General features: G+C 34.1%; 1 protein-coding gene and 1 long non-coding RNA gene across 2 annotated transcripts in view; one reads left to right on the top strand and one right to left on the bottom strand.

The window, feature by feature from the left end:
* Window positions 1-17,256, top strand: part of LOC133616636 (guanine nucleotide-binding protein G(I)/G(S)/G(T) subunit beta-2-like) — a 31,263-nt gene extending 14,007 nt beyond the window's left edge. The window contains exons 4-9 of the mRNA XM_061976156.2: window positions 1,870-1,933; window positions 2,000-2,162; window positions 4,673-4,739; window positions 7,938-8,139; window positions 10,918-11,134; window positions 15,234-17,256. Coding sequence (XP_061832140.2) covers window positions 1,870-1,933; window positions 2,000-2,162; window positions 4,673-4,739; window positions 7,938-8,139; window positions 10,918-11,134; window positions 15,234-15,340 — 820 coding nt within the window. The 3' untranslated portion in view covers window positions 15,341-17,256. The remainder of the gene's footprint in view (window positions 1-1,869; window positions 1,934-1,999; window positions 2,163-4,672; window positions 4,740-7,937; window positions 8,140-10,917; window positions 11,135-15,233) is intronic.
* Window positions 17,257-22,111: 4,855 nt separating this feature from the next.
* Window positions 22,112-24,421, bottom strand: LOC140679390 (uncharacterized). The gene is made up of 2 exons (XR_012050805.1): window positions 24,251-24,421; window positions 22,112-24,199 (listed from the first exon to the last, which is right to left on the bottom strand). It is a non-coding gene; the product is annotated as an uncharacterized lncRNA (long non-coding RNA).
* Between the last annotated feature and the right edge of the window lie 1,831 nt (window positions 24,422-26,252).

The raw sequence follows: 26,252 nt of genomic DNA, 5'->3' as shown, positions 1-26,252 counted from the left end.
GTTCCAAATAAGTGTTTGATGAGCATTCCTCAACTTTATCAGTATTTATTGCCACCTTTCCCAACTTCTTTGTCACGTGTTGCTGGCATCAAATTCTAAAGTTAATGATTATTTGCAACAACAAAAAAATGTTTATCAGTTTGAACATCAAATATGTTGTCTTTGTAGCATATTCAACTGAATATGGGTTGAAAAGGATTTGCAAATCATTGTATTCCGTTTATATTTACATCTAACACAATTTCCCAACTCATATGGAAACGGGGTTTTTACATATTGTTATGAAGGTGTCTGTTACTACATTATATATATATATACTTGCAGTGTGTATATTGTACATATTACTTATTGTTATGAAGGTGTCTGTTACTACATTATATATATATACTTGCAGTGTGTATATTGTACATATTACATATTGTTATGAAGGTGTCTGTTACTACATTATATATATACTAGTAGTGTGTATATTGTACATATTACATATTGTTATGAAAGTGTCTGTTACTACATTATATATATATACTTGCAGTGTGTATATTGTACATATTACATATTGTTATGAAGGTGTCTGTTACTACATTATATTTATACTTGCAGTGTGTATATTGTACATATTGTTATGAAGGTGTCTGTTACTACATTTTATATATATATACTTGCAGTGTGTATATTGTACACATTACATATTGTTATGAAGGTGTCTGTTACTACATTATATATATACTTGCAGTGTGTATTGTACATATTACACATTGTTATGAAGGTGTCTGTTACTACATTATATATATATACACACACAGTGTGTATATTGTACATATTACATATTGTTATGAAGGTGTCTGTTACTACATTATATATATACTAGTAGTGTGTATATTGTACATATTACATATTGTTATGAAAGTGTCTGTTACTACATTATATATATACTTGCAGTGTGTATATTGTACATATTGTTATGAAGGTGTCTGTTACTACATTTTATATACATACTTGCAGTGTGTATATTGTACACATTACATATTGTTATGAAGGTGTCTGTTACTACATTATATATATACTTGCAGTGTGTATTGTACATATTACACATTGTTATGAAGGTGTCTGTTACTACATTATATATATACTTACAGTGTTTATATTGTACATATTGTTATGAAGGTGTCTGTTACTACATTATATATATACTTAGTGTGTATATTGTACATATTACATATTGTTATGAAGGTGTCTGTTACTACATTATATGTATACTTGCAGTGTGTATATTGTACATATTACATTGTGTACGAAGGTGTCTGTTACTACATTATATATATATATATATATACTGGCAGTGTGTATATTGTACATATTACATTGTGTTACGAAGGTGTCTGTTACTACATTATATATATATATATATATATATATACACTGGCAGTGTGTATATTGTACATATTACATTGTGTTACGAAGGTGTCTGTTACTACATTATATATATATATATATATATACTGGCAGTGTGTATATTGTACATATTACATTGTGTTACGAAGGTGTCTGTTACTACATTATATATATATACTTGCAGTGTGTATATAAGTTGTTCTGGAGACTATGAAGGCTACAAAAGTGACTCTTATTAAGCACATCTTACAAGCGTTTCTTATCTTTAAAATAAAAACGTGCGTTCTTGTCTCTCGTAACGATTGTGAACAAATTCCCAAAAAAGTGCAGTTCTCCTTTAACTCGGAAGAAGTTCCTCAGTGTGCGACCTAACACTTGTACGTTGCCGTGGCTTTAAATCCTCACCTGCATGCACCATCGCCGCTGGTCTTCCCTGACAAGGCGCTCACCTTCATGCTTCTCCTCGGTGTCTTCCAGGCTCCTGGTCAGCGCCTCGCAGGACGGAAAGCTGATCATCTGGGACAGCTACACCAACAACAAGGTCTGAGGTCTCCTCCGTTTCTTTTCCGAACACCCGACATAGCAAAGTCCTGGTCTTCCTCCCCAGATCTACGCCATCCCGCTGCGCTCCTCCTGGGTGATGACGTGTGCCTACGCCCCCTCTGGCAACTTTGTGGCCTGCGGAGGCCTGGACAACATCTGCACCATCTACAGCCTGAGGACCCGCGAGGGCAGCCCGCGCGTCACCCGGGAGCTGGGCGGACACAAAGGTGGGCACGGTGAAGGTGGTCAGAGTCCATTTTGTGCCGGGGACTTGGCTGGAGTGGAAAAAAACACAACTTTTATTTATTTTCTTTCATACTTAACCTCTAAAGGCCTTAGTGGCCACATGCGTGGACAGCACCTTTTAGCTGTTATTTCCAAAATTGTGTACACTACTGAATTGGGGTCTTATGGCCACTTATGTGGACACTTATACTGCCATCTGGTGGTGTCAGAAGAGTATAACATACAATGGAATTTAGACAAAAAAAAAGTGTAAAAATAAAAATTAGCATGTCACTAAACATGAAGTACACGTTTGTGTACTTATGGACTAAGTTAATCATATCAAAAGATGACTTTTAGTTTTTATTCTAATTAGGGTCCAATAAGCCCAAATAGCAAAGAGATAAAAAAAGCATGTAAACAAACAGCTTGGGACTTAAGAGGTCAATACTGCTATCATACACTATATTGCCAAAAGTGTTTGGCCAGCCATCCCAAATGATGAGAATCAGGTGTCCTAATCACTTGGCCCGGTCACAGGTGTATACAATCAAGCACTTAGGCATGGAGACTGTTACTACAAACATTTGTGAAAGAATGGGCCGCTCTCAGTGATGCCACCTGTGCAACAAATCCAGTCGTGAAATTTCCTCGCTCCTAAATATTCCAAAGTCAACTGTCGGCTTTATTATAAAGAAAAGTGAAGAGTTTGGGAACAACAGCAACTCAGCCACCAAGTGGTAGGCCACACAAACTTGACAGAGAGGGGTCAGCGGATGCTAGTGATGGGTTGATGAAGCCTCATGAAGCGTTTCGACACATTGCAAAACTGTATTGATACTGTGTCGATACTGTGTCACTAAATACTGACATCTGCTGGACATTAAAAATCCCTACAGGCAACCTATGGACCGACTCAACTGACACTGATTTTATGACCTAGTACAGTGGTTCTCAAATGGGGGTACGCGTACCCCTGGGGGTACTTGAAGGTATGCCAAGGGGTACGTGAGATTTTTAAAAAATATTCTAAAAATATCAACAATTCAAAAATCCTTTATAAATATATTTATTGAATAATACTTCAACAAAATATGAATGTAAGTTCATAAACTCCGTGAAGCACAAGCTCAGGTTTGTCACTAAAATGTCTGTCAAAAAGAACTGTGAAAAGAAATGCAACAATGCAATATTCAGTGTTGACAGCTAGATTTTTTGTGGACATGTTCCATAAATATTGATGTTAAAGATTTTTTTTTTTTGTGAAGAAATGTTTAGAATTAAGTTCATGAATCCAGATGGAGCTCTAATACAATCCCCAAAGAGGGCACTTTAAGTTGATTATTACTTCTAGGTGTAGAAATCTTTATTTATAATTGAATCACTTGTTTATTTTTCAACAAGTTTTTAGCTATTTTTAAATCTTTTTTTCCAAATAGTTCAAGAAAGACCACTACAAATGAGCAATATTTTGCACTGTTATACAATTTAATAAATCAGAAACTGATGACATAGTGCTGTATTTTACTTCATCTTTTTTTTTTCAACCAAAAATGCTTTGCTCTGATTAGGGGGTACTTGAATTTAAAAAAAAATTCACAGGGGGTGCATTGCTGAAAAAAGGTTGAGAACCACTGACCTAGTATATACAATAATATAAAGCAAGTCATTGTATTTCATTTAGGATTATTTCATAACTTCATTTAAATAAAAATATATTTTTTTGTCTTTTTTTAGATACAGTCAATAAATAATGTGAACATGTATCATAACATGGAAATCTAAGAGAACGTGTTGTGAATGAGGATGCTTGTGGACCTGGAATTTTTTTTTTTTTTTTTTTACACATTTTTATTAAAAAAAAAAAAAAACAGTTTTTCCAACGTATTCAATTTTAGACGCTTTCTCTTCTTAGTTATTATTTCTCCGGCTGTAGAAAAGAGCCGCTCACAGGGCACAGAGGAGGCGTCAGTGCGACACAGTTCGCGTATCGGTCACGTGACCAAAACAGCTCATGATCGGTCACGTGACTTTCTAAAAGCGATACGCGCACCGACACAGGGTTTCGCTCTATGAGCTCGACGCATGCGCCGATGCATCGGTGTTGCCGGACCCATCACTAGCGGATGCTGAAGCGCATAGTGAAGGAGGTGTTTGGAAGTTTTTTAAATAACTTTATAGGGGGAATAGAGCTCCATCGTTAGCTGACTTTTATTTAAGAGTGAGAATGCATTAAAGAAATGAAAAACATGTGTTCTTGTCTCACATAAGGATTGTGAATGATGGGCAAAATTCCCAAAAAGTGGAATTTTGCCTGTTATCAATCACTATGTGAGACAAAAAGACAACATTTATTGGCATTTTTGTATTCTAACGTTTAAAAATGGTCTCATTCGAGGTAGCTAGCAATGCAGCTAATGTTAGCAATCAGTTCTACCTCTAAATGACTTAAAAAATGCAACAATTTATGCAAGCTGTATAATAACCAAAGATGAATCTTGTCTTCCTGCAGGTTATTTGTCCTGCTGCCGCTTCTTGAACGACAATCAGATCCTGAGCAGCTCTGGAGACACCACCTGGTGAGTGGGCTACTCTCTGCTGCCCGTGGATGCAGTAAAGGATGTAGATGTGGATGCAGTAAAGCAGGGGTCTGTTCTAAAAAAAAGCTCAAATAGCAGCACTTACCAGTGAGCTGCCTCTATTTTTTTAATATGATTTATTTACTAGCAAGCTGGTCTCCCTTTGCTCGACATTTTTAATTCTAAGAGAGACAAAACTCAAATAGAATTTGAAAATCCAAGAAAATATTTTAAAGACTTGGTCTTCACTTGTTTAAATAAATTCTTTTTTTTTTTTTACTTTGCTTTTTATAACTTTCAGAAAGGCAATTTTAGAGAAAAAATACAACCTTAAAAATGATTTTCGGATTTTTAAACACCTTTTTACCTTTTAAATTCCTTCCTCTTCTTTCCTGACAATTTAAATCAATGTTCAAGTAAAAAAATTTTTTTTTAATTGTAAAGAATAATAAATAAATTTTAATTTAATTTTTCATTTTAGCTTCTGTTTTTTCTACAAAGAATATTTGTGAAATATTTCTTCAAACTTATTATGATTAAAATTCAAAAAAATTATTCTGGCAAATCTAGAAAATTTGTAGAATCAAATTTATTTCAAAGAATTTTGAATTTCTTTTAAAATTTTTGTTCTGGAAAATCTAGAAGAAATAATGATTTGTCTTTGTTAGAAATATAGCTTGGTCCAATTTGTTATGTATTCTAACAAAGTGGAGATTGGATTTGAACGTATTTAAAACATGTCATCCAAATTCTAAAATTAATCTTAATCAGGAAAAATTACTAATGATGTTCCATAAATTCTTTTTTTAATTTTTTCAAAAAGATTCGAATTACCTAGTTTTTCTCTTCTTTTTTTTCAGTTGAATTTTGAATTTTAAAGAGTCGAAATTGAAGATAAACTATGTTTCAAAATGTAATTTTCTTTTTTTTCGTGTTTTCTCCTCTTTTATAAAAAAATGTTAGTGGCTAGCTAGTTAAAATGGGATCTTGTGATTTCACAAGACTGTCTTAGAAGTGATCATTTGAAAATGTTCAATTTGAAAAATGTGCACTTGGAGAGAATATAAAAATAAAGTATTGCATATTGATATTTATCTGTTACAATATATATTTATTGTGAGAATTCATTAAGATGATCTGTGTTTCCACAAAGATACATATAATTAATTATTAATAACAGAGTTAAAGGTAAATTGAGCAAATTGGCTATTTCTGGCAATTTATTTAAGTGTGTATCAAACTGGTAGTCCTTCGCATTAATCAGTACCCAAGAAGTAGCTCTTGGTTTCAAAAAGGTTGGTGACCCCTGCAGTAAAGGATGTACAAACCCCGTTTCCATATGAGTTGGGAAATTGTGTTAGATGTAAATATAAACGGAATACAATGATTTGCAAATCATTTTCAACCCATATTCAGTTGAATATGCTATAAAGACAACATATTTGATGTTCAAACTCATAAACATTTTTTTTTTTGCTAATAATCATTAACTTTAGAATTTGATGCCAGCAACACGTGACAAAGAAGTTGGGAAAGGTGGCAATAAATACTGATAAAGTTGAGGAATGCTTATTTGGAACATCCCACAGGTTTGCAGGCTAATTGGGAACAGGTGGGTGCCATGATTGGGTATAAAAACAGCTTCCCAAAAAATGCTCAGTCTTTCACAAGAAAGGATGGGGCGAGGTACACCCCTTTGTCCACAACTGCGTGAGCAAATAGTCAAACAGTTTAAGAACAACGTTTCTCAAAGTGCAATTGCAAGAAATTTAGGGATTTCACCATCTACGGTCCATAATATCATCAAAAGGTTCAGAGAATCTGGAGAAATCACTCCACGTAAGCGGCATGGCCGGAAACCAACATTGAATGACCGTGACCTTCCATCCCTCAGACGGCACTGTATCAAAAACCGACATCAATCTCTAAAGGATATCACCACATGGGCTCAGGAACACTTCAGAAAACCACTGTCAGTAACTACAGTTGGTCGCTACATCTGTAAGTGCAAGTTAAAGCTCTACTATGCAAAGCGAAAGCCATTTATCAACAACACCCAGAAACGCCGCCGGCTTCTCTGGGCCCGAGATCATCTAAGATGGACTCATGCAAAGTGGAAAAGTGTTCTGTGGTCTGACAAGTCCAAATTTGAAATAGTTTTTGGAAATATTCGACCTCGTGTCATCCGGACCAAAGGCGAAGCAAACCATCCAGACTGTTATCGACGCAAAGTGTAAAAGTCAGCATGTGTGATGGTATGGGGGTGTATTAGTGCCCAAGGCATGGGTAACTTACACATCAGTGAAGGCACCATTAATGCTGAAAGGTACATACAGGTTTTGGAACAATATATGCTGCCATCTAAGCGCCGTCTTTTTCATGGACGCCCCTGCTTATTTCAGCAAGACAATGCCAAGCCACATTCAGCACGTGTTACAACAGCGTGGCTTCGTAAAAAAAGAGTGTGGGTACTTTCCTGGCCCGCCTGCAGTCCAGACCTGTCTCCCATCGAAAATGTGTGGCGCATTATGAAGCGTAAAATACGACAGCGGAGACCCCCGGACTGTTGAACGACTGAAGCTCTACATAAAACAAGAATGGGAAAGAATTCCACTTTCAAAGCTTCAACAATTAGTTTCCTCACTTCCCAATCGTTTATTGAGTGTTGTTAAAAGAAAGGGTGATGTAACACAGTGGTGAACATGCCCTTTCCCAACTACTTTGGCACGTGTTGCAGCCATGAAATTCTAAGTTAATTATTATTTGCAAAAAAAAATAAAGTTTGAGTTTGAACATCAAATATGTTGTCTTTGTAGCGCATTCAACTGAATATGGGTTGAAAAGGATTTGCAAATCATTGTATTCCGTTTATATTTACATCTAACACAATTTCCCAACTCATATGGAAACAGGGTTTGTATATGTATATATATATATATAGATATATATATATATACACACACACACATATGTATATATATATAAAATTGTCATATATACCGGTATGTTGATGTGATGTTCCACTGTAGTTGGCAGAGCTGCCAGCTTTGTATTAAGATGCATAGCGAAGCCTGCTTCTTCCCAAACTGCCCTCCATGAAGTGGCATGTGTGTACTCGGACAGTCAAAGACGTGTCCTGTCCAGGAGGAAAGAGTTCAGACATCAAACATTGCAGTTGTCTGTCTGTCCCTCCCGCAGTGCATTGTGGGACATTGAAACGGCCCAGCAGACGATATCATTCAGTGGCCACACGGAGGACGTGATGAGCTTGTCCCTCAGCCCGGACTCCAGGACCTTTGTGTCCGGCGCCTGCGACCAGTCCTCCAAGCTGTGGGACCTCCGTGACGGCATGTGCAAACAGTCTTTCAGCGGACACACCTCCGACATCAACGCTGTCAGCGTGAGTCACACACCTTTTTACTATGTGTCTCCATCTTCTTTTTACAGCGTGTACGATACAGTTGTACCCTTTTTTTATTTTTATTTAAATGATAAAACAAATCCAGTGTTGGTCAATACTGTGTGCACAATTATTTCAATGTGCACATCTGCGCTTTGTGTGAAAGCTGACAAAGCAAATGATTGTAATGAACTTGTTTCGTTTCTCTCAGTATGCAGAGGGCCAAGAAAAAATGAGCTACAGGCCGAAAAAGGCTCGCGGGTTGAACTGTAAGGGGGAGCTCTGATGATTTTCATCTCCATTTAAATGAAAACACTTCCTTGTGGTCTCGCCAGTTGTAATACACTTTCCCACCACTTGTGGCAGTAATGACCATCTCAAACAGAAGTCTAAAGTCACAGAAGTTTGTGAAGCACAAAAAAGATGATTAATGATTAATCATTCTGACATCTTATTAAAACAACACTCATTAACTATTGTATTTATAATTTATTTTAGCATACTCCGGCTTCCTCCCACCTCCAAAAACATGCACCTGGGGATAGATGGATTGGCAACACTAAATGGTCCCTAGTGTGTGAATGTGAGTGTGAATGTTGTCTGTCTATCTGTGTTGGCCCTGCTATGAGGTGGCGACTTGTCCAGGGTGTACCCCGCCTTCCGCCCGATTGTAGCTGAGATAGGCTCCAGCGCCCCCCGCGACCCCGAGGGGAATAAGCGGTAGAAAATGGATGGATGGATAACATAATTACATGAACATTTATTTTTTTGTGATATCACACATGACTGTTACATGTGTGATGTCACACATGAGTGTTACTGTTACGCGTGTGATGTCACACATGACTTACATGTGTGATGTCACACATGAGTGTTACTGTTAGGTGTGATGTCACAGATGACTATTACATGTGTGATGTCACACATGAGTGTTACTGTTAGGTGTGTGATGTCACAGATGGCTGTTACATGTGTGATGTCACACATGTAACACTCATGTGGGACGTCACACATGAGTGTTATTGTTACGTGTTATGTCACACATGAGTGTTACATGTGTGACGTCACACATGAGTGTTACTGTTACGCGTGTGATGTCACACATGAGTGTTACATGTGTGATGTCACACATGAGTGTTACATGTGTGATGTCACACACGAGTGTCACACATGAGTGTCACATGTGTGATGACACTCATGTGTGACATCACACGCGTAACAGTAACACTCATGTGTGATGTCACACATGAGTGTTACTGTTACGTGTGTGATGTCACACATGAGTGTTACTGTTACGTGTGTGATATCACACATGACTGTTACATGTGTGATGTCACACGTGAGTGTTACTGTTAGGTGTGATGTCACACGTGAGTGTTACTGTTAGGTGTGTGATGTCACAGATGGCTGTTACATGTGTGATGTCACACATGTAACACTCATGTGGGACGTCACACATGAGTGTTATTGTTACGTGTTATGTCACACATGAGTGTTACTGTTACGCGTGTGATGTCACACATGAGTGTCACATGTGTGATGTCACACATGTGACACTCATGTGTGACATCACACACGTAACAGTAACACTCATGTGTGACATCACACATGTAACACTCATGTGTGACATAACACGTAACAATAACACTCATGTGTGACGTCCCACATGAGTGTTACATGTGTGACATCACACATGTAACAGCCATCTGTGACATCACACACCTAACAGTAACACTCATGTGTGACATCACACATGTAATAGTCATCTGTGACATCACACCTAACAGTAACACTCATGTGTGACATCACACATGAGTGTTATTGTTACGTGTTATGTCACACATGAGTGTTACTGTTACGCGTGTGATGTCACACATGAGTGTCACATGTGTGATGTCACACATGTGACACTCATGTGTGACATCACACGCGTAACAGTAACACTCATGTGTGATGTCACACATGAGTGTTACTGTTACGTGTGTGATATCACACATGACTGTTACATGTGTGATGTCACACGTGAGTGTTACTGTTAGGTGTGTGATGTCACACATGAGTGTCACATGTGTGATGTCACACATGTGACACTCATGTGTGACATCACACGCGTAACAGTAACACTCATGTGTGATGTCACACATGAGTGTTACTGTTACGTGTGTGATGTCACACATGAGTGTTACTGTTATGTGTGTGATATCACACATGACTGTTACATGTGTGATGTCACACATGTGACACTCATGTGTGACATCACACGCGTAACAGTAACACTCATGTGTGATGTCACACATGAGTGTTACTGTTACGTGTGTGATGTCACACATGAGTGTTACTGTTACGTGTGTGATGTCACACATGAGTGTTACATGTGTGATGTCACACACGTGTGTTACTGTGCACACGCCAAGATTAGATGCAAATAATTCTTCATCCTCCATGTTTTTGGTTTGCGTGTACCTTTGGGAGACGGCGTGGCGAAGTTGGGAGAGTGGCCGTGCCAGCAATCTGAGGGTTCCTGGTTCAATCCCCACCTTCTACCATCCTAGTCACGTCCGTTGTGTCCTTGAGCAAGACACCTCACCCTTGCTCCTGATGGGCCTGGTTAGCGCCGTGCATGGCAGCTCCCGCCATCAGTGTGTGAATGTGTGTGTGTGAATGTGTAAATAGTGTCAAAGCGCTTTGAGTTCCTTTAAAAAAGGTATAAAAGTGCTCTACAAGTACAACACATGTACCTTAAGCCCAGCTTTGATGGTTTGTGTTTCCTGGCTGCAGTTCTTCCCCAACGGACAAGGCTTCGGCACGGGCTCTGACGACACCACCTGCCGGCTGTTCGACCTGCGCGCCGACCAGGAGCTGATGAAGTACGGCCACGACAACCTCGGCCGCGGCATCACGTCCGTGTCCTTCTCCAAGAGCGGCCGTCTGCTGCTGGGCGGCTACGACGACTTTAACTGCAACGTGTGGGACACTCTGAGAGGAGACCGTGCAGGTACCTCAACTACAACACTCACTTACCTTCTGATTTCAGTGCCTTCAATTATACACACCTTCTCCTCATTCTATGTGTCTTCTTTATTGTCACCACTATTTACATTGTAGATTATAACACGTGGAGTTATGTACTTAACAAAAAAGGTGTCGATATAAACATCATTATAGTTACATATTACTTTGTCCATATAAACATCATTATAGTTACATATTACTTTATCGATATAAACATCATTATAGTTACATATTACTTTGTCCATATAATCATTATAGTTACATATTACTTTGTCCATATCAACATCATTATAGTTACATATTACTTTGTCCATATAAACATCATTATAGTTACATATTACTTTGTCCATATCAACATTATAGTTACATATTACTTTGTCCATATAAACATCATTATAGTTACATATTACTTTGTCCATAGAAATAGTTACATATTACTTTATCGATATAAACATCATTATAGTTACAAATTACTTTATCGATATAAACATCATTATAGTTACATATTACTTTGTCCATATCAACATTATAGTTACATATTACTTTGTCCATATAAACATCATTATAGTTACATATTACTTTGTCCATAGAAATAGTTACATATTACTTTATCGATATAAACATCATTATAGTTACAAATTACTTTATCGATAGAAACATCATTATAGTTACATATTACTTTGTCCATATAAACATCATTATAGTTACATATTACTTTGTCCATATAAACATCATTATAGTTACATATTACTTTGTCCATATAAACATCATTATAGTTACATATTACTTTGTCCATATAAACATCATTATAGTTACATATTACTTTATCGATATAAACATCATTATAGTTACATATTACTTTGTCCATATAATCATTATAGTTACATATTACTTTGTCCATATCAACATCATTATAGTTACATATTACTTTGTCCATATCAACATCATTATAGTTACATATTACTTTGTCCATATCAACATTATAGTTACATATTACTTTGTCCATATAAACATCATTATAGTTACACATTACTTTGTCCATATAAACATTATAGTTACTTATTACTTTGTCCATATAAACATTATAGTTACATATTACTTTGTCCATATAAACATCATTATAGTTACTTATTACTTTGTCCATATAAACATCATTATAGTTACTTATTACTTTGTCCATATAAACATCATTATAGTTACATATTACTTTGTCCATATAAACATTATAGTTACTTATTACTTTGTCCATATAAACATTATAGTTACATATTACTTTGTCCATACAAACATCATTATAGTTACTTATTACTTTGTCCATATAAACATCATTATAGTTACTTATTACTTTGTCCATATAAACATCATTATAGTTACATATTACTTTGTCCATATAAACATTATAGTTACTTATTACTTTGTCCATATAAACATTATAGTTACATATTACTTTGTCCATACAAACATCATTATAGTTACTTATTACTTTGTCCATATAAACATCATTATAGTTACATATTACTTTGTCCATATAAACATCATTATAGTTACATATTACTTTATCGATATAAACATCATTATAGTTACATATTACTTTGTCCATATAATCATTATAGTTACATATTACTTTGTCCATATCAACATCATTATAGTTACATATTACTTTGTCCATATAAACATCATTATAGTTACATATTACTTTGTCCATATCAACATTATAGTTACATATTACTTTGTCCATATAAACATCATTATAGTTACATATTACTTTGTCCATAGAAATAGTTACATATTACTTTATCGATATAAACATCATTATAGTTACAAATTACTTTATCGATATAAACATCATTATAGTTACATATTACTTTGTCCATATCAACATTATAGTTACATATTACTTTGTCCATATAAACATCATTATAGTTACATATTACTTTGTCCATAGAAATAGTTACATATTACTTTATCGATATAAACATCATTATAGTTACAAATTACTTTATCGATAGAAACATCATTATAGTTACATATTACTTTGTCCATATAAACATCATTATAGTTACATATTACTTTGTCCATATAAACATCATTATAGTTACATATTACTTTGTCCATATAAACATCATTATAGTTACATATTACTTTGTCCATATAAACATCATTATAGTTACATATTACTTTATCGATATAAACATCATTATAGTTACATATTACTTTGTCCATATAATCATTATAGTTACATATTACTTTGTCCATATCAACATCATTATAGTTACATATTACTTTGTCCATATCAACATCATTATAGTTACATATTACTTTGTCCATATCAACATTATAGTTACATATTACTTTGTCCATATAAACATCATTATAGTTACACATTACTTTGTCCATATAAACATTATAGTTACTTATTACTTTGTCCATATAAACATTATAGTTACATATTACTTTGTCCATATAAACATCATTATAGTTACTTATTACTTTGTCCATATAAACATCATTATAGTTACTTATTACTTTGTCCATATAAACATCATTATAGTTACATATTACTTTGTCCATATAAACATTATAGTTACTTATTACTTTGTCCATATAAACATTATAGTTACATATTACTTTGTCCATACAAACATCATTATAGTTACTTATTACTTTGTCCATATAAACATCATTATAGTTACTTATTACTTTGTCCATATAAACATCATTATAGTTACATATTACTTTGTCCATATAAACATTATAGTTACTTATTACTTTGTCCATATAAACATTATAGTTACATATTACTTTGTCCATACAAACATCATTATAGTTACTTATTACTTTGTCCATATAAACATCATTATAGTTACTTATTACTTTGTCCATATAAACATTATAGTTACATATTATTTTGTCCATATAAACATCATTATAGTTACATATTACTTTGTCCATATAAACATTATAGTTACTTATTACTTTGTCCATATAAACATCATTATAGTTACATATTACTTTGTCCATATAAACATTATAGTTACATATTACTTTGTCCATATAAACATCATTATAGTTACATATTACTTTGTCCATATAATCATTATAGTTACATATTACTTTGTCCATATCAACATCATTATAGTTACATATTACTTTGTCCATATAAACATCATTATAGTTACATATTACTTTGTCCATATCAACATTATAGTTACATATTACTTTGTCCATATAAACATCATTATAGTTACATATTACTTTGTCCATAGAAATAGTTACATATTACTTTATCGATATAAACATCATTATAGTTACAAATTACTTTATCGATATAAACATCATTATAGTTACATATTACTTTGTCCATAGAAATAGTTACATATTACTTTATCGATATAAACATCATTATAGTTACAAATTACTTTATCGATATAAACATCATTATAGTTACATATTACTTTGTCCATATAAACATCATTATAGTTACATATTACTTTGTCCATATAAACATTATAGTTACATATTACTTTGTCCATATAAACATTATAGTTACATATTACTTTGTCCATATAAACATCATTATAGTTACATATTACTTTGTCCATATAAACATCATTATAGTTACATATTACTTTGTCCATATAAACATCATTATAGTTACATATTACTTTGTCCATATAAACATCATTATAGTTACATATTACTTTGTCCATATAAACATCATTATAGTTACATATTACTTTGTCCATATAAACATCATTATAGTTACATATTACTTTGTCCATATAAACATCATTATAGTTACATATTACTTACAGTCTCCAAGGCAGTACTCAGAAGAACCCAGTAACAAACGTGTTCGCATCATGAACTTGACTTTGTGAATGTTTGTGGCCACTGGGTGTCACCAAAAAACAATGACCACTCCACTTCAACTTAAAGACAGCAGAAGTTCATTATAGACGGTGAATAAGTTAGTGTTTTTCATCGCTACCATTGTTGTCTGTTTGACCTTGAAAGAGAAGAAAAGGGGGAACCTTGGTGGCGCCAGCCCTCATGTGCGTTACTACTTCCTGTCCCCTCAGGCGTGCTGGCGGGACACGACAACAGAATCAGCTGCTTGGGCGTGACGGACGACGGCAAGGCGGTGGCCACCGGCTCCTGGGACAGTTTCCTGCGCATCTGGAACTGAACACTACATTATCTTTCTACACAGTGAGGGCGCCTTTACTTTGAAAGTCTTCATCCTCTTCTACTAGGATGTCATTTTTACATGTATGTATTGTGTGTATGTCCATCATCACTGTACTGCAAACACACAAGTGTCACATCATTTGAGTCCTGACTACCAAACATCACTTCTTTTTTTTTATTTTTACATGGAGTTATGCCGACAACTTCATTCAAGAAAAACGTGTCAGCAAAATTAACAATTCAGTTTGTTAAATGTAGTGTGTTCAATTCACTGTCAAATAAATCACTGTTTAAAAACATCAGGGTAAAACATTGTTGAAAGGGTTTTCAATTTAGTGTAAAATAAATCAGTCTAAAAATTCAGTGTAATGAAATTGTAAAACAATTCAGTGTAAAGAAAAATGTGTCTAAAAATGTAGAGTAAAAAAATTGCATAAAAATTCTGTGTCAAAAAAATTGTTGCAGAAAAATTTTGTGGGAAAAAATGAGTTTGTAGAAATGAAATGTTTAAATTACGTGTAAAAAAAAATGTAGTGTAAAAAATGTGTTGCAGAAAAATTCAGTGTCTAAAGTGAACAATCCGTGTAAAAAAAATGTTAGAACAGTGTTTTGAATTCAGTGTAAAATAAGTCACTGTTTAGAAATTCAGTGTAAAGAAATTGTCAAACAATTCAGTGTAAAGAAAAATGTGTCAAAAAATTCTCTGTAAAAAAATTTGTTGCAAAAAAATTCAGTGTAAAAAAAATTGTTGCAGAAAGTCAGTGGGAAAAATCAGTTTGTTGAAGTGTTTACACAGATTTTTTTTGCACTGAATTTAAAGAAATTCGGTGGAAAGAAATATTCAGTGCAAAAAATGTGTTGTAGAAAAATTCAGTGTCTAAAGTAAACAATCAGTGTAAAAAAAAATGTTAGAACAGTGTTTCAAATTCAGTGTAAAATAAATCACTGTTCAGAAATTCAGTTTAAATAAATTGTAAAACAATTCAGTGTGAAGAAAAATGTAGAGTCAAAAAATAATTGCATAAAAATTCTGTGTCAAAGAAATTGTTGCAGAAAAATTTTGTGGGGAAAAATGTGTTTGTAGAAATGAAATGTTTAAATTCTGTGTAAAAAAAAATGTAGTACAGAAAAATGTAGTGTAAAAAATGTGTTGCAGAAAAATTCAGTGTCTAAAGTGAACAATCAGTGTAAAAAAATGTTAGAACAGTGTTTTGAATTCAGTGTAAAATAAGTCACTGTTTAGAAATTCAGTGTAAAGAAATTGTCAAACAATTCAGTGTAAAGAAAAATGTGTCAAAAAATTCACTGTAAAAAAAATTTGTTGCAAAAAAATTCACTGTAAAAAAAATTTGTTGCAAAAAAATTCAGTGTAAAAAAAATTGTTGCAGAAAGTCAGTGGGAAAAATCAGTTTGTTGAAGTGTTTACACAGATTTTTTTTGCACTGAATTTAAAGAAATTCGGTGGAAAGAAATATTCAGTGCAAAAAATGTGTTGTTGAAAAATTCAGTGTCTAAAGTAAACAATCAGTGTAAAAAAAATGTTAGAACAGTGTTTCAAATTCAGTGTAAAATAAATCACTGTTCAGAAATTCAGTGTAAATAAATTGTAAAACAATTCAGTGTACAGAAAAATGTGTCAAAAAATTCAGTGTAAAAAAAATGTTGCAAAAAAATGTAGTGTAAAAATCACTGCATAAAAAATCAGTGTAAAAAAAAATTGTTGCAGAAAGATTTAGTGGGAAAAATCAGTTTGTTGAAGTGTTTACACAGATTTTTTTTGCACTGAATTTAAAGAAATTCGGTGGAAAGAAATATTCAGTGCAGAAAAATTCAGTGTAAAAAAAATGGTGCAGAAAAATTTTGTAAAAAAAATATATATCTTTGTTGAAATTAAGTGTTTTAAAGTCAGTGTAAAACAAATCACTATAAAAAAATCAGTGTCAAAAATTTTTTACAAAAAATTAAATGAAAGAAAAATTGTTAAAGAAATTCAGTCTGGAAAAAAAAACCTGTGAAATTAAAAAAATCACTGCAAAAAATGTCAGTGTCAAATAAAATTCAGTGCAAAAAAAAATGACCCACTTCCAGTAAATTAAGACCGCACTGAATTATTTTTTTGTAAATTTTAACGAACTGAATTTTTAAACACACATTTTGCTCCCATTTGTATTGAGCTAAATGTGATGTACAAAAATGGAGTTGGATCAACTCGGTGTGAAAAAGAAGTGTTGTTGGTAGTAAAGACTCAAATGAATGCTTGGCCAGTCCTAATTAGAGCTTGATTGGAAGGAGCGGCCTGTGAGGTCATGTGACCAGGAAGAACATGAGAACTTAGAAAGGAAACATCTTCTTCACAAGTTGAAATGGATCAAACATCTCATCATCACTTTGTGTTCTCACTCAATATTACACAGCAAACTGGCCAGATGGAACCAGAAAGCTGACAGTTTTATTTCTCAAAAATAATAATGAAACAAAATCAATGTTATGAATTATTGACCTAATTAAGGCTCTAATGACTTCACTTCTAATATTACAATTTTTTGGCTAAAATTATTTTGTGTTTGCTATAAAAAAAAAAAAAACAGATCTGAAGATGTTAAAAAATAACGTAAAAAAAAAACAAAAAAAAAACATACAATTTGTATGACTTATATTTAACACTTTTAAGAGTGGGACCCTTTTGGATCCCCAAGAATGTTGTGTGATTTTGTATTTGTTTTTTACAGTCAAGTTTTCTTTGACAAAAAGGGCATAAAACAAAAACATATATAATATATGTCATTCTTTTTTCTTTTTTGTGATTGTATTTATTTTTTAAACTGTCATTGCTCAAAAAATAATAATGAATCAAAATCAATGTTATGAATTATTGAGCTAATTAAGGCTCCAATGACTTCACATCAAATATTACACTTTGACATATTTTTTTGGCTAAAATTATTTTGCGTGTTTGCTATAAAAAAAAAAAAAAAAAAAGATCTGAAGTTGATCTGAAGATGTAAAAAATAAATGTAATTTTTTTTTTTTTTTAAACATACAATTTGTGTGACTTATACTTAACACTTTTAAGAGTGGGACCCTTTTGGATCCCCAAGAATGTTAGTGTGATTTATTTAATTTTTTTTACGGTCAAGTTTTCTTTGACAAAAAGGGCATAAAACACAAACATAAAAAAAAAAAATCTGAAGTTGATTTAAAGATTTAAATGATAAAAGTAAAAAAAAATAAAATTAATGACTTATATTCTTGGATCCCCCAAAATCTTAATGTGATTTTTTTTTTTTTTAAACTGTCATTGCTCCAAAAATAATAATGAATCAAAATCAATGTTATGAATTATTGACATATTTAAGGCTCTAATGACTTCACATCAAATATTACCCTTTGACATATTTTTTTGGCTAAAATTATTTTGCGTGTTTGCTATAAAAAAAAAAAAAAAAAAAGATCTGAAGTTGATCTGAAGATGTAAAAAATAAATGTAATTTTTTTTTTTTTTTTTAAACATACAATTTGTATGACTTATACTTAACACTTTTAAGAGTGGGACCGTTTTGGATCCCCAAGAATGTTAGTGAGAATTATTAAAAAAAAATTACGGTCAAGTTTTCTTTGACAAAAAGGGCATAAAACAAAAACATTAAAAAAAAAAAAAAAAATCTGAAGTTGATTTAAAATTTAAATGATAAAAGTAAACAAAAAAATTAATGACTTATATTCTTGGATCCCCAAAAATCTTAATGTGATTTTTTTTTTTTAAACTGTCATTGCTCAAAAAATAATAATGAATCAAAATCAATGTTATGAATTATTGAGCTAATTAAGGCTCCAATGACTTCACATCAAATATTACACTTTGACATATTTTTTTGGCTAAAATTATTTTGCGTGTTTGATATAAAAATAAAAAAAACTATGAAAAAAAAAAATAGATCTGAAGTTGATCTGAAGATGTAAAAAATAAATGTACTTTTTTTTTTTTTAAACATACAATTTGTATGACTTATACTTAAGACTTTTAAGAGTGGGACCCTTTTGGATCCCCAAGAATGTTAGTGTGATTTATTTAATTTTTTTAACATTCAAGTCTTCTTTGACAAAAAGGGCATAAAACAGAAACATTAAAAAAATAATAAATCTGAAGTTGATTTAAAGATTTAAATGATAAAAGTAAAAAAAAAAAAAAATTAAGGCCTTATATTCTTGGATCCCCAAAAATCTGAGTGTGATTTCTTTTTTTAAACTGTCATTGCTCCAAAAATAATAATGAATCAAAATCAATGTTATGAATTATTGACATATTTAAGGCTCCAATGACTTCACATCAAATATTACCCTTTGATATATTTTTTGGGCCAAAATATTGCATATTTTGTGTGTTTGACATAAAAAAAAGTTTTCTTTGACAAAAAGGGTCTAAACAAAAACATAAAAAAATAAATCTGAAGTTGATTTAAAGATGTAAATGATAAATGTTTAAGATTTTTGGGGATCCAAGAATATGTCATTCCTTTTTTTTAATTACTTTTATCATTTAAATCAACTTTATTTATTTTTTTGTTTTTGTTTTATGCCCTTTTTGTCAGACATCTTGACCGTAAATTTTTTTTTTCTTGGGGATCCAAAAGGGTCCCACTCTTAAAACTGTTTCATATAAGTCATACAAATTTTATGTTTTTTTACGTTAATTTTTTACATCTTAAGATCAACTTCAGATCTATTTTTCACAGTTTTTTTTTTATAGCAAACACAAAATATGCAACATTTTAGCCCAAAAATATGCCAAAGTGTAAATTTTTAATGTGAAGTAATTAGAGCCTTAATTAGGTCAATAATTCATAACATTGATTTTGATTCATTATTATTTTTTCAGCAATGACAGTTTAAAAAAATAAATAAAATCACACTAAGATTTTTGGGTATCCAAGAATCTAAGTCATTCTTCTTTTTTTTTACTTTTATCATTTAAATCAACTTCAGATTTATTTATTTTACGTTTTTGTTTATGCCCTTTTTGTCAAAGAAAACTTTTTTTTATGGCAAATACACAAAATATGCAATATTTTGGCCAACAAATATGTCAAAGTGTAATATTTGATGTGAAGTCATTGGAGCCTTAATTATGTCAATAATTCATAACAACATTGATTTTGATTCATTATTATTTTTTGACTAATGACAGTTTAAAAAATAAATGAAATCACACTAAGATTTTTGGGGATCCAATAATATGTCATTCTTCTTTTTTGTGTGATTTTATTTATTTTTTAAACTGTCATTGCTCCAAAAATAATAATGAATCAAAATCAATGTTATGAATTATTGAGCTAATTAAGGCTCCAATGACTTCACATCTAATATTTACACTTTGACATATTTTTTTGGCAAAATATTGCATATTTTGTGTGTTTGCCATAAAAACAACATATGAAAAAAATAATAAATCTGAAGTTGATCTTAAGATTTCAAAGATGAAAGTGAAAAAGCTGGCTTGAAAGCTAACCTGCAATGCAACGTGATGTAAAGTTGTAAAAAGATCCACATTGTGCACAATGACCTTCCAGGCTGCGCTCCTTTCACACAAAGTGATAATAGGACTATTTGTGTTAATTGACCTTTCAAACAGAAAGGGAGGAAAAGCCGAGGTAGCAGTGAGGTTCTGCTACAAGACATTTATTTCTACTGCCTGAAAAAGCTGCCTTTTTGCCCGACATGTTCTGTGTGAAAACGTGTGTCAGAAGCCTCTTTTAATACTGCCTGCAACAAAAAAAAAGAAAAAGAAAAAGTTCTGCCTTTCTGCTCTGTCGTCGACAAAGACGACCCGGCAATTTTCCACCTTTTGGAGCTGCTATCAGAGCCCACTTCTACTTTGCAGGTAAAAACTGTCCTTGGTGTTCTGTGTGAAAGACAGAAGTAGGACATTTATTTGCTCATTTTAGTACCAGGAGCCCCTTTTACACAGGAGGTACTATCTCATCTCAGACCCTATTCCACCGCTGAGGAGGGCTGCCATTATTCCTGCTTTGTTCTGACGTATTCTGTGTAAACAGCATTGAGGTACATTTACCAGGCAACTTTCCAACTTCTCTTTTTTTTTTTAATCAGAATCCCTTTTTACACAGCGTTTTTAAGTGTAGCTGTTCTGTGTAAAAGGCATGACAAAAAGTAAAGCGAGGATTATTCCACTTTTTTTTCCACTGCCTGTAAAAGCTGCCATTCCCCGTGTTGATGTTCTGTGTGAATGGCACTGACACGGAACCAAACCCGGCTTTTTTCCACCTTTTTTTTTGACACCAACTGTAAACCTTTTTCCACACTTTGGAACATTCCACATAGTTTCTACCTTTTTTTCCACTGCCTGTAAAAGCTGCCATTTTTCTGCCATTCCCCGTGTTGATGTTCTGTGTGAACGGCACTGACTCGGAACCAAACCCGGCTTTATTCCACCTTTTTTTTTTGACACCAACTGTAAACCTTTTTCCACACTTCGTAACATTCCACATAGTTTCTACCTTTTTTTCCACTGCCTGTAAAAGCTGCCATTTTTCTGCCATTCCCCGTGTTGATGTTCTGTGTGAACGGCACTGACTCGGAACCAAACCCGGCTTTTTTCCACCTTTTTTTTTTTTGACACCAACTGTAAACCTTTTTCCACACTTTGGAACATTCCACATAGTTTCTACCTTTTTTTCCACTGCCTGTAAAAGCTGCCATTCCCCGTGTTGATGTTCTGTGTGAACGGCACTGACTCGGAACCAAACCCGGCTTTATTCCACCTTTTTTTTTTGACACCAACTGTAAACCTTTTTCCACACTTCGGAACATTCCACATAGTTTCTACCTTTTTTTCCACTGCCTGTAAAAGCTGCCATTTTTCTGCCATTCCCCGTGTTGATGTTCTGTGTGAACGGCACTGACTCGGAACCAAACCCGGCTTTTTTCCACCTTTTTTTTTTTGACACCAACTGTAAACCTTTTTCCACACTTTGGAACATTCCACATAGTTTCTACCTTTTTTTCCACTGCCTGTAAAAGCTGCCATTTTTCTGCCATTCCCCGTGTTGATGTTCTGTGTGAACGGCACTGACTCGGAACCAAACCCGGCTTTTTTCCACCTTTTTTTTTTTGACACCAACTGTAAACCTTTTTCCACACTTTGGAACATTCCACATAGTTTCTACCTTTTTTTCCACTGCCTGTAAAAGCTGCCGTTTTTCTGCCATTCCCCGTGTTGATGTTCTGTGTGAACGGCACTGACTCGGAACCAAACCCGTTTTTTTCCCACTTTTTTTTTGACACCAACTGTAAACTTTTTTCCACACTTTGGAACATTCCACATAGTTTCTGTGTGAAAGTACACAATATTACTCTCATGCTCCAAGTTTGTGTGAAAGGGGCTTCTGTCCCGCATCCTTAAGAGTTTACATGATGCTAATTCCGGATTTGGGGTGGGTAAAGAAGTCCTGAGCACCCGAGTGTCCATTCGGGCTTTTAGCGTGTAGCTTAGCGGGCTAGCCCCGCACACACAGCCTTTATAAAAAAAAAAACTAAAAAAAATCGACAGCAAGAAGCTAACGAGCTAAAGGACTTCCACTTGCTGATCTGTGTGAAAGGCTTGGGCGATACCAAGTAATTTCAGGGACAGTATCGCCCGCGATTAAGTGACGACCAGCAAATCAAAGTTATTGATCAGGTTTGCGATCAAGACATGTTTGATTGCCTAAAATCTTCAACAGTATCAGACAAAATTCCTCGATATTTCAATCATTTGAGTAAAATAAAATCCATCGTTTGCAAAAAAAAAAGTACTTTTGGCAAAGAAACAATTTTTGTTGCTGGTGTTGTCAGTATTTCACGCCGAGTCAGCAAGTGGAAATTATTTCATGTTTATTATTTATGAGCAACATTTATTGTTTTCAGTCCCAGGTATCATCGACGTCCGTATCGCCATGCAGTGTCACATGACACAAATGATGTAAACAGCAGGGACTTGAGTCACTTTTCTACTTTGTCAATCATGTGCAAACAATAAAACTTTTGGAATAACTCTCTTGTGCTTTTTGTGTTCAACACGCTTGTGTCGACAACCTGTTATGTCGGCATGTTTACTGCTTGCTTATGTCAACAGCAGGTTGATACCCACTACCCGCGTGTGTTGACTCAGCTGCCCACTTACGTCGACCACCCGCTTGTGTCGGCATGTTTACGTCCACTGTGTCGACAACCTGCTTATGTCAACAGCAGGTTAATACGTACTAGCCGCTTATGTTGACTACCCACTTAAGTCGACCACCCGTTTGTGTCGACAACTTATGTCGGCATGTTTACGTCGACTGCCTGCTTATGTCAACAAACCATCTGTCAACAGCAGGTTGATACGCGCTAGCCGCTTATGTTGACTACCTATTTCAGTCGACAACCTGCTTACGTCGACTGCCTGCTTATGTCAACAAACTATCTATGTCAACAGCATGGTGATACGCACTGTCTGCTTAAGTTCATTACCCATTTATGTTGACAATTAGTCTATATCAACAACCCATTTATGTCAACATGTTTATGACGACAACCCGTCTATATGAACAACCCGTTTACGTCAACAACCCATTTGACGACAACCAGTCTATATCAACAACCCGTTTATGTCGACAGCCAGTCTATATCAACAACCTGTCTATATCAACAACCCGTTTATGTCGACAGCCAGTCTATATCAACAACCCGTTTATGTCGACAACCAGTCTATATCAACAACCCGTTTGTCGACAACCCATTTGACGACCACCAGTCTATATCAACAAACCAGTCCATATCAACAAACCGTTTATTTCGACAACCAGTCTATATCAACAACCTATTTATGTCAACAACCCGTTTATGTCGACAACCAGTCTATATCAACAACCTGTTTATGTCAACAATCAGTCTATATCAACAACCCATTTATGTCGACAACCAGTCTATAGCCACAACCCGTTTGTCAACAACCAGTTTATATTAACAACCCATTTATGTCGACAACTAGTCTAGATCAACAACGGTTTATGTCGTCGACAACCCGTCTATACCAAAGACCCGTTTATGTCGACAACCCGTTTATGTCAACAACCTGTTTATGTCAACAACCCGTGTATACCAAAGACCCGTTTATGTCTATAACCAGTCGGTCAACAACCAGTCTATATCAACCTGTTTATGTCGACAATCCGTCTATATCAACAGCCTGTCTATGTCTACAACCAATATACATCAACAACTGGTTTATGTCGACAACCAGTCTATATCAACAACCTGTCTATATCAACAACCTGTTTGTGTCGACAACCAGTCTATATCAACAACCTGTTTATGTCAACAACCAGTCTATATCAACAACCTGTCTATGTCTACAACCAATATATATCAACAACTGGTTTATGTCGACAACCTGTCTATGTCTACAACCAATATATATCAACAACTGGTTTATGTCGACAACCAGTCTATATCAACAACCAGTCTATATCAACAACCTGTTTGTGTCGACAACCAGTCTATATCAACAACCTGTTTATGTCGACAACCGGTCTATATCAACAACCTCTGTATGTCGACAACCTGTCTTTATCAACAACCTGTTTATGTCAACAACCAGTCTATATCAACAACCTGTTTATGTCAACAACCAGTCTATATCACAACCTGTGTGTGTCGACAACCAGTCTATATAAACAACCGGTCTATATACACCTGTTTATGTTGACAACCAGTCTATATCAACAAACTGTTTATGTTGACAACCAGTCTATATCAACATCCTGTTTATGTTGACAACCAGCCTATATCAACAACCTGTTTATGTTGACAACAAGTCTATATCAACAACCCGTTTATGTTGACAACCAGTCTATACGATAAACTGTTTATGTCAACAACCAGTCTATATCAACAACCCGTTTATGTCGACAAGCAGTCTATATCAACAACCCGTTTATGTCGACAACCAGTCTTTATCAACAACCCGTTTATGTCGACAACCAGTCTATATCAACAACCCTATTATGTCGACAACCAGTCTATATGATAAACTGTTTATGTCGACAACCAGTCTATACAACAACCTGTTTATGTTGACAACCAGTCTATACGATAAACTGTTTATGTCGACAACCAGTCTATATCAACAGCCTGTTTATGTCGACAACCGGTCTATACGATAAACTGTTTATGTCGACAACCAGTCTATACAACAACCTGTTTAAGTCGACAACCGGTCTATACGATAAACTTTTTATGTCGACAACCAGTCTATATCAACAGCCTGTTTATGTCGACAACAAGTCTATACGATAAACTATTTATGTCGACAACCAGTCTATGCAACAACTTGTTTAAGTCGACAACCGGTCTATACGATAAACTTTGTATGTCGACAACCAGTCTATACAACAACCTGTTTATGTCGACAACCAGTCTATATCAACAACCCGTTTATATCGACAACCAGTCTTTATGATAAACTGTTTATGTCTACAACCAGTCTATATCAACAACCCTATTATGTCGACAACCAGTCTATATGATAAACTGTTTATGTCGACAACCAGTCTATACAACAACCTGTTTATGTTGACAACCAGTCTATACGATAAACTGTTTATGTCGACAACCAGTCTATATCAACAGCCTGTTTATGTCGACAACCAGTCTATACGATAAACTGTTTATGTCGACAACCAGTCTATACAACAACCTGTTTAAGTCGACAACCGGTCTATACGATAAACTTTTTATGTCGACAACCAGTCTATATCAACAGCCTGTTTATGTCGACAACCAGTCTATACGATAAACTGTTTATGTTGACAACCAGTCTATACGATAAACTATTTATGTCGACAACCAGTCCATGCAACAACTTGTTTAAG

Source organism: Nerophis lumbriciformis, linkage group LG14, assembly GCF_033978685.3.
Source record: "Nerophis lumbriciformis linkage group LG14, RoL_Nlum_v2.1, whole genome shotgun sequence".
NCBI lineage: Eukaryota > Metazoa > Chordata > Actinopteri > Syngnathiformes > Syngnathidae > Nerophis > Nerophis lumbriciformis.
The sequence above is the reverse complement of the archived record's forward strand: the minus strand, read 5'-3'. Positions and strand labels throughout refer to the sequence as shown.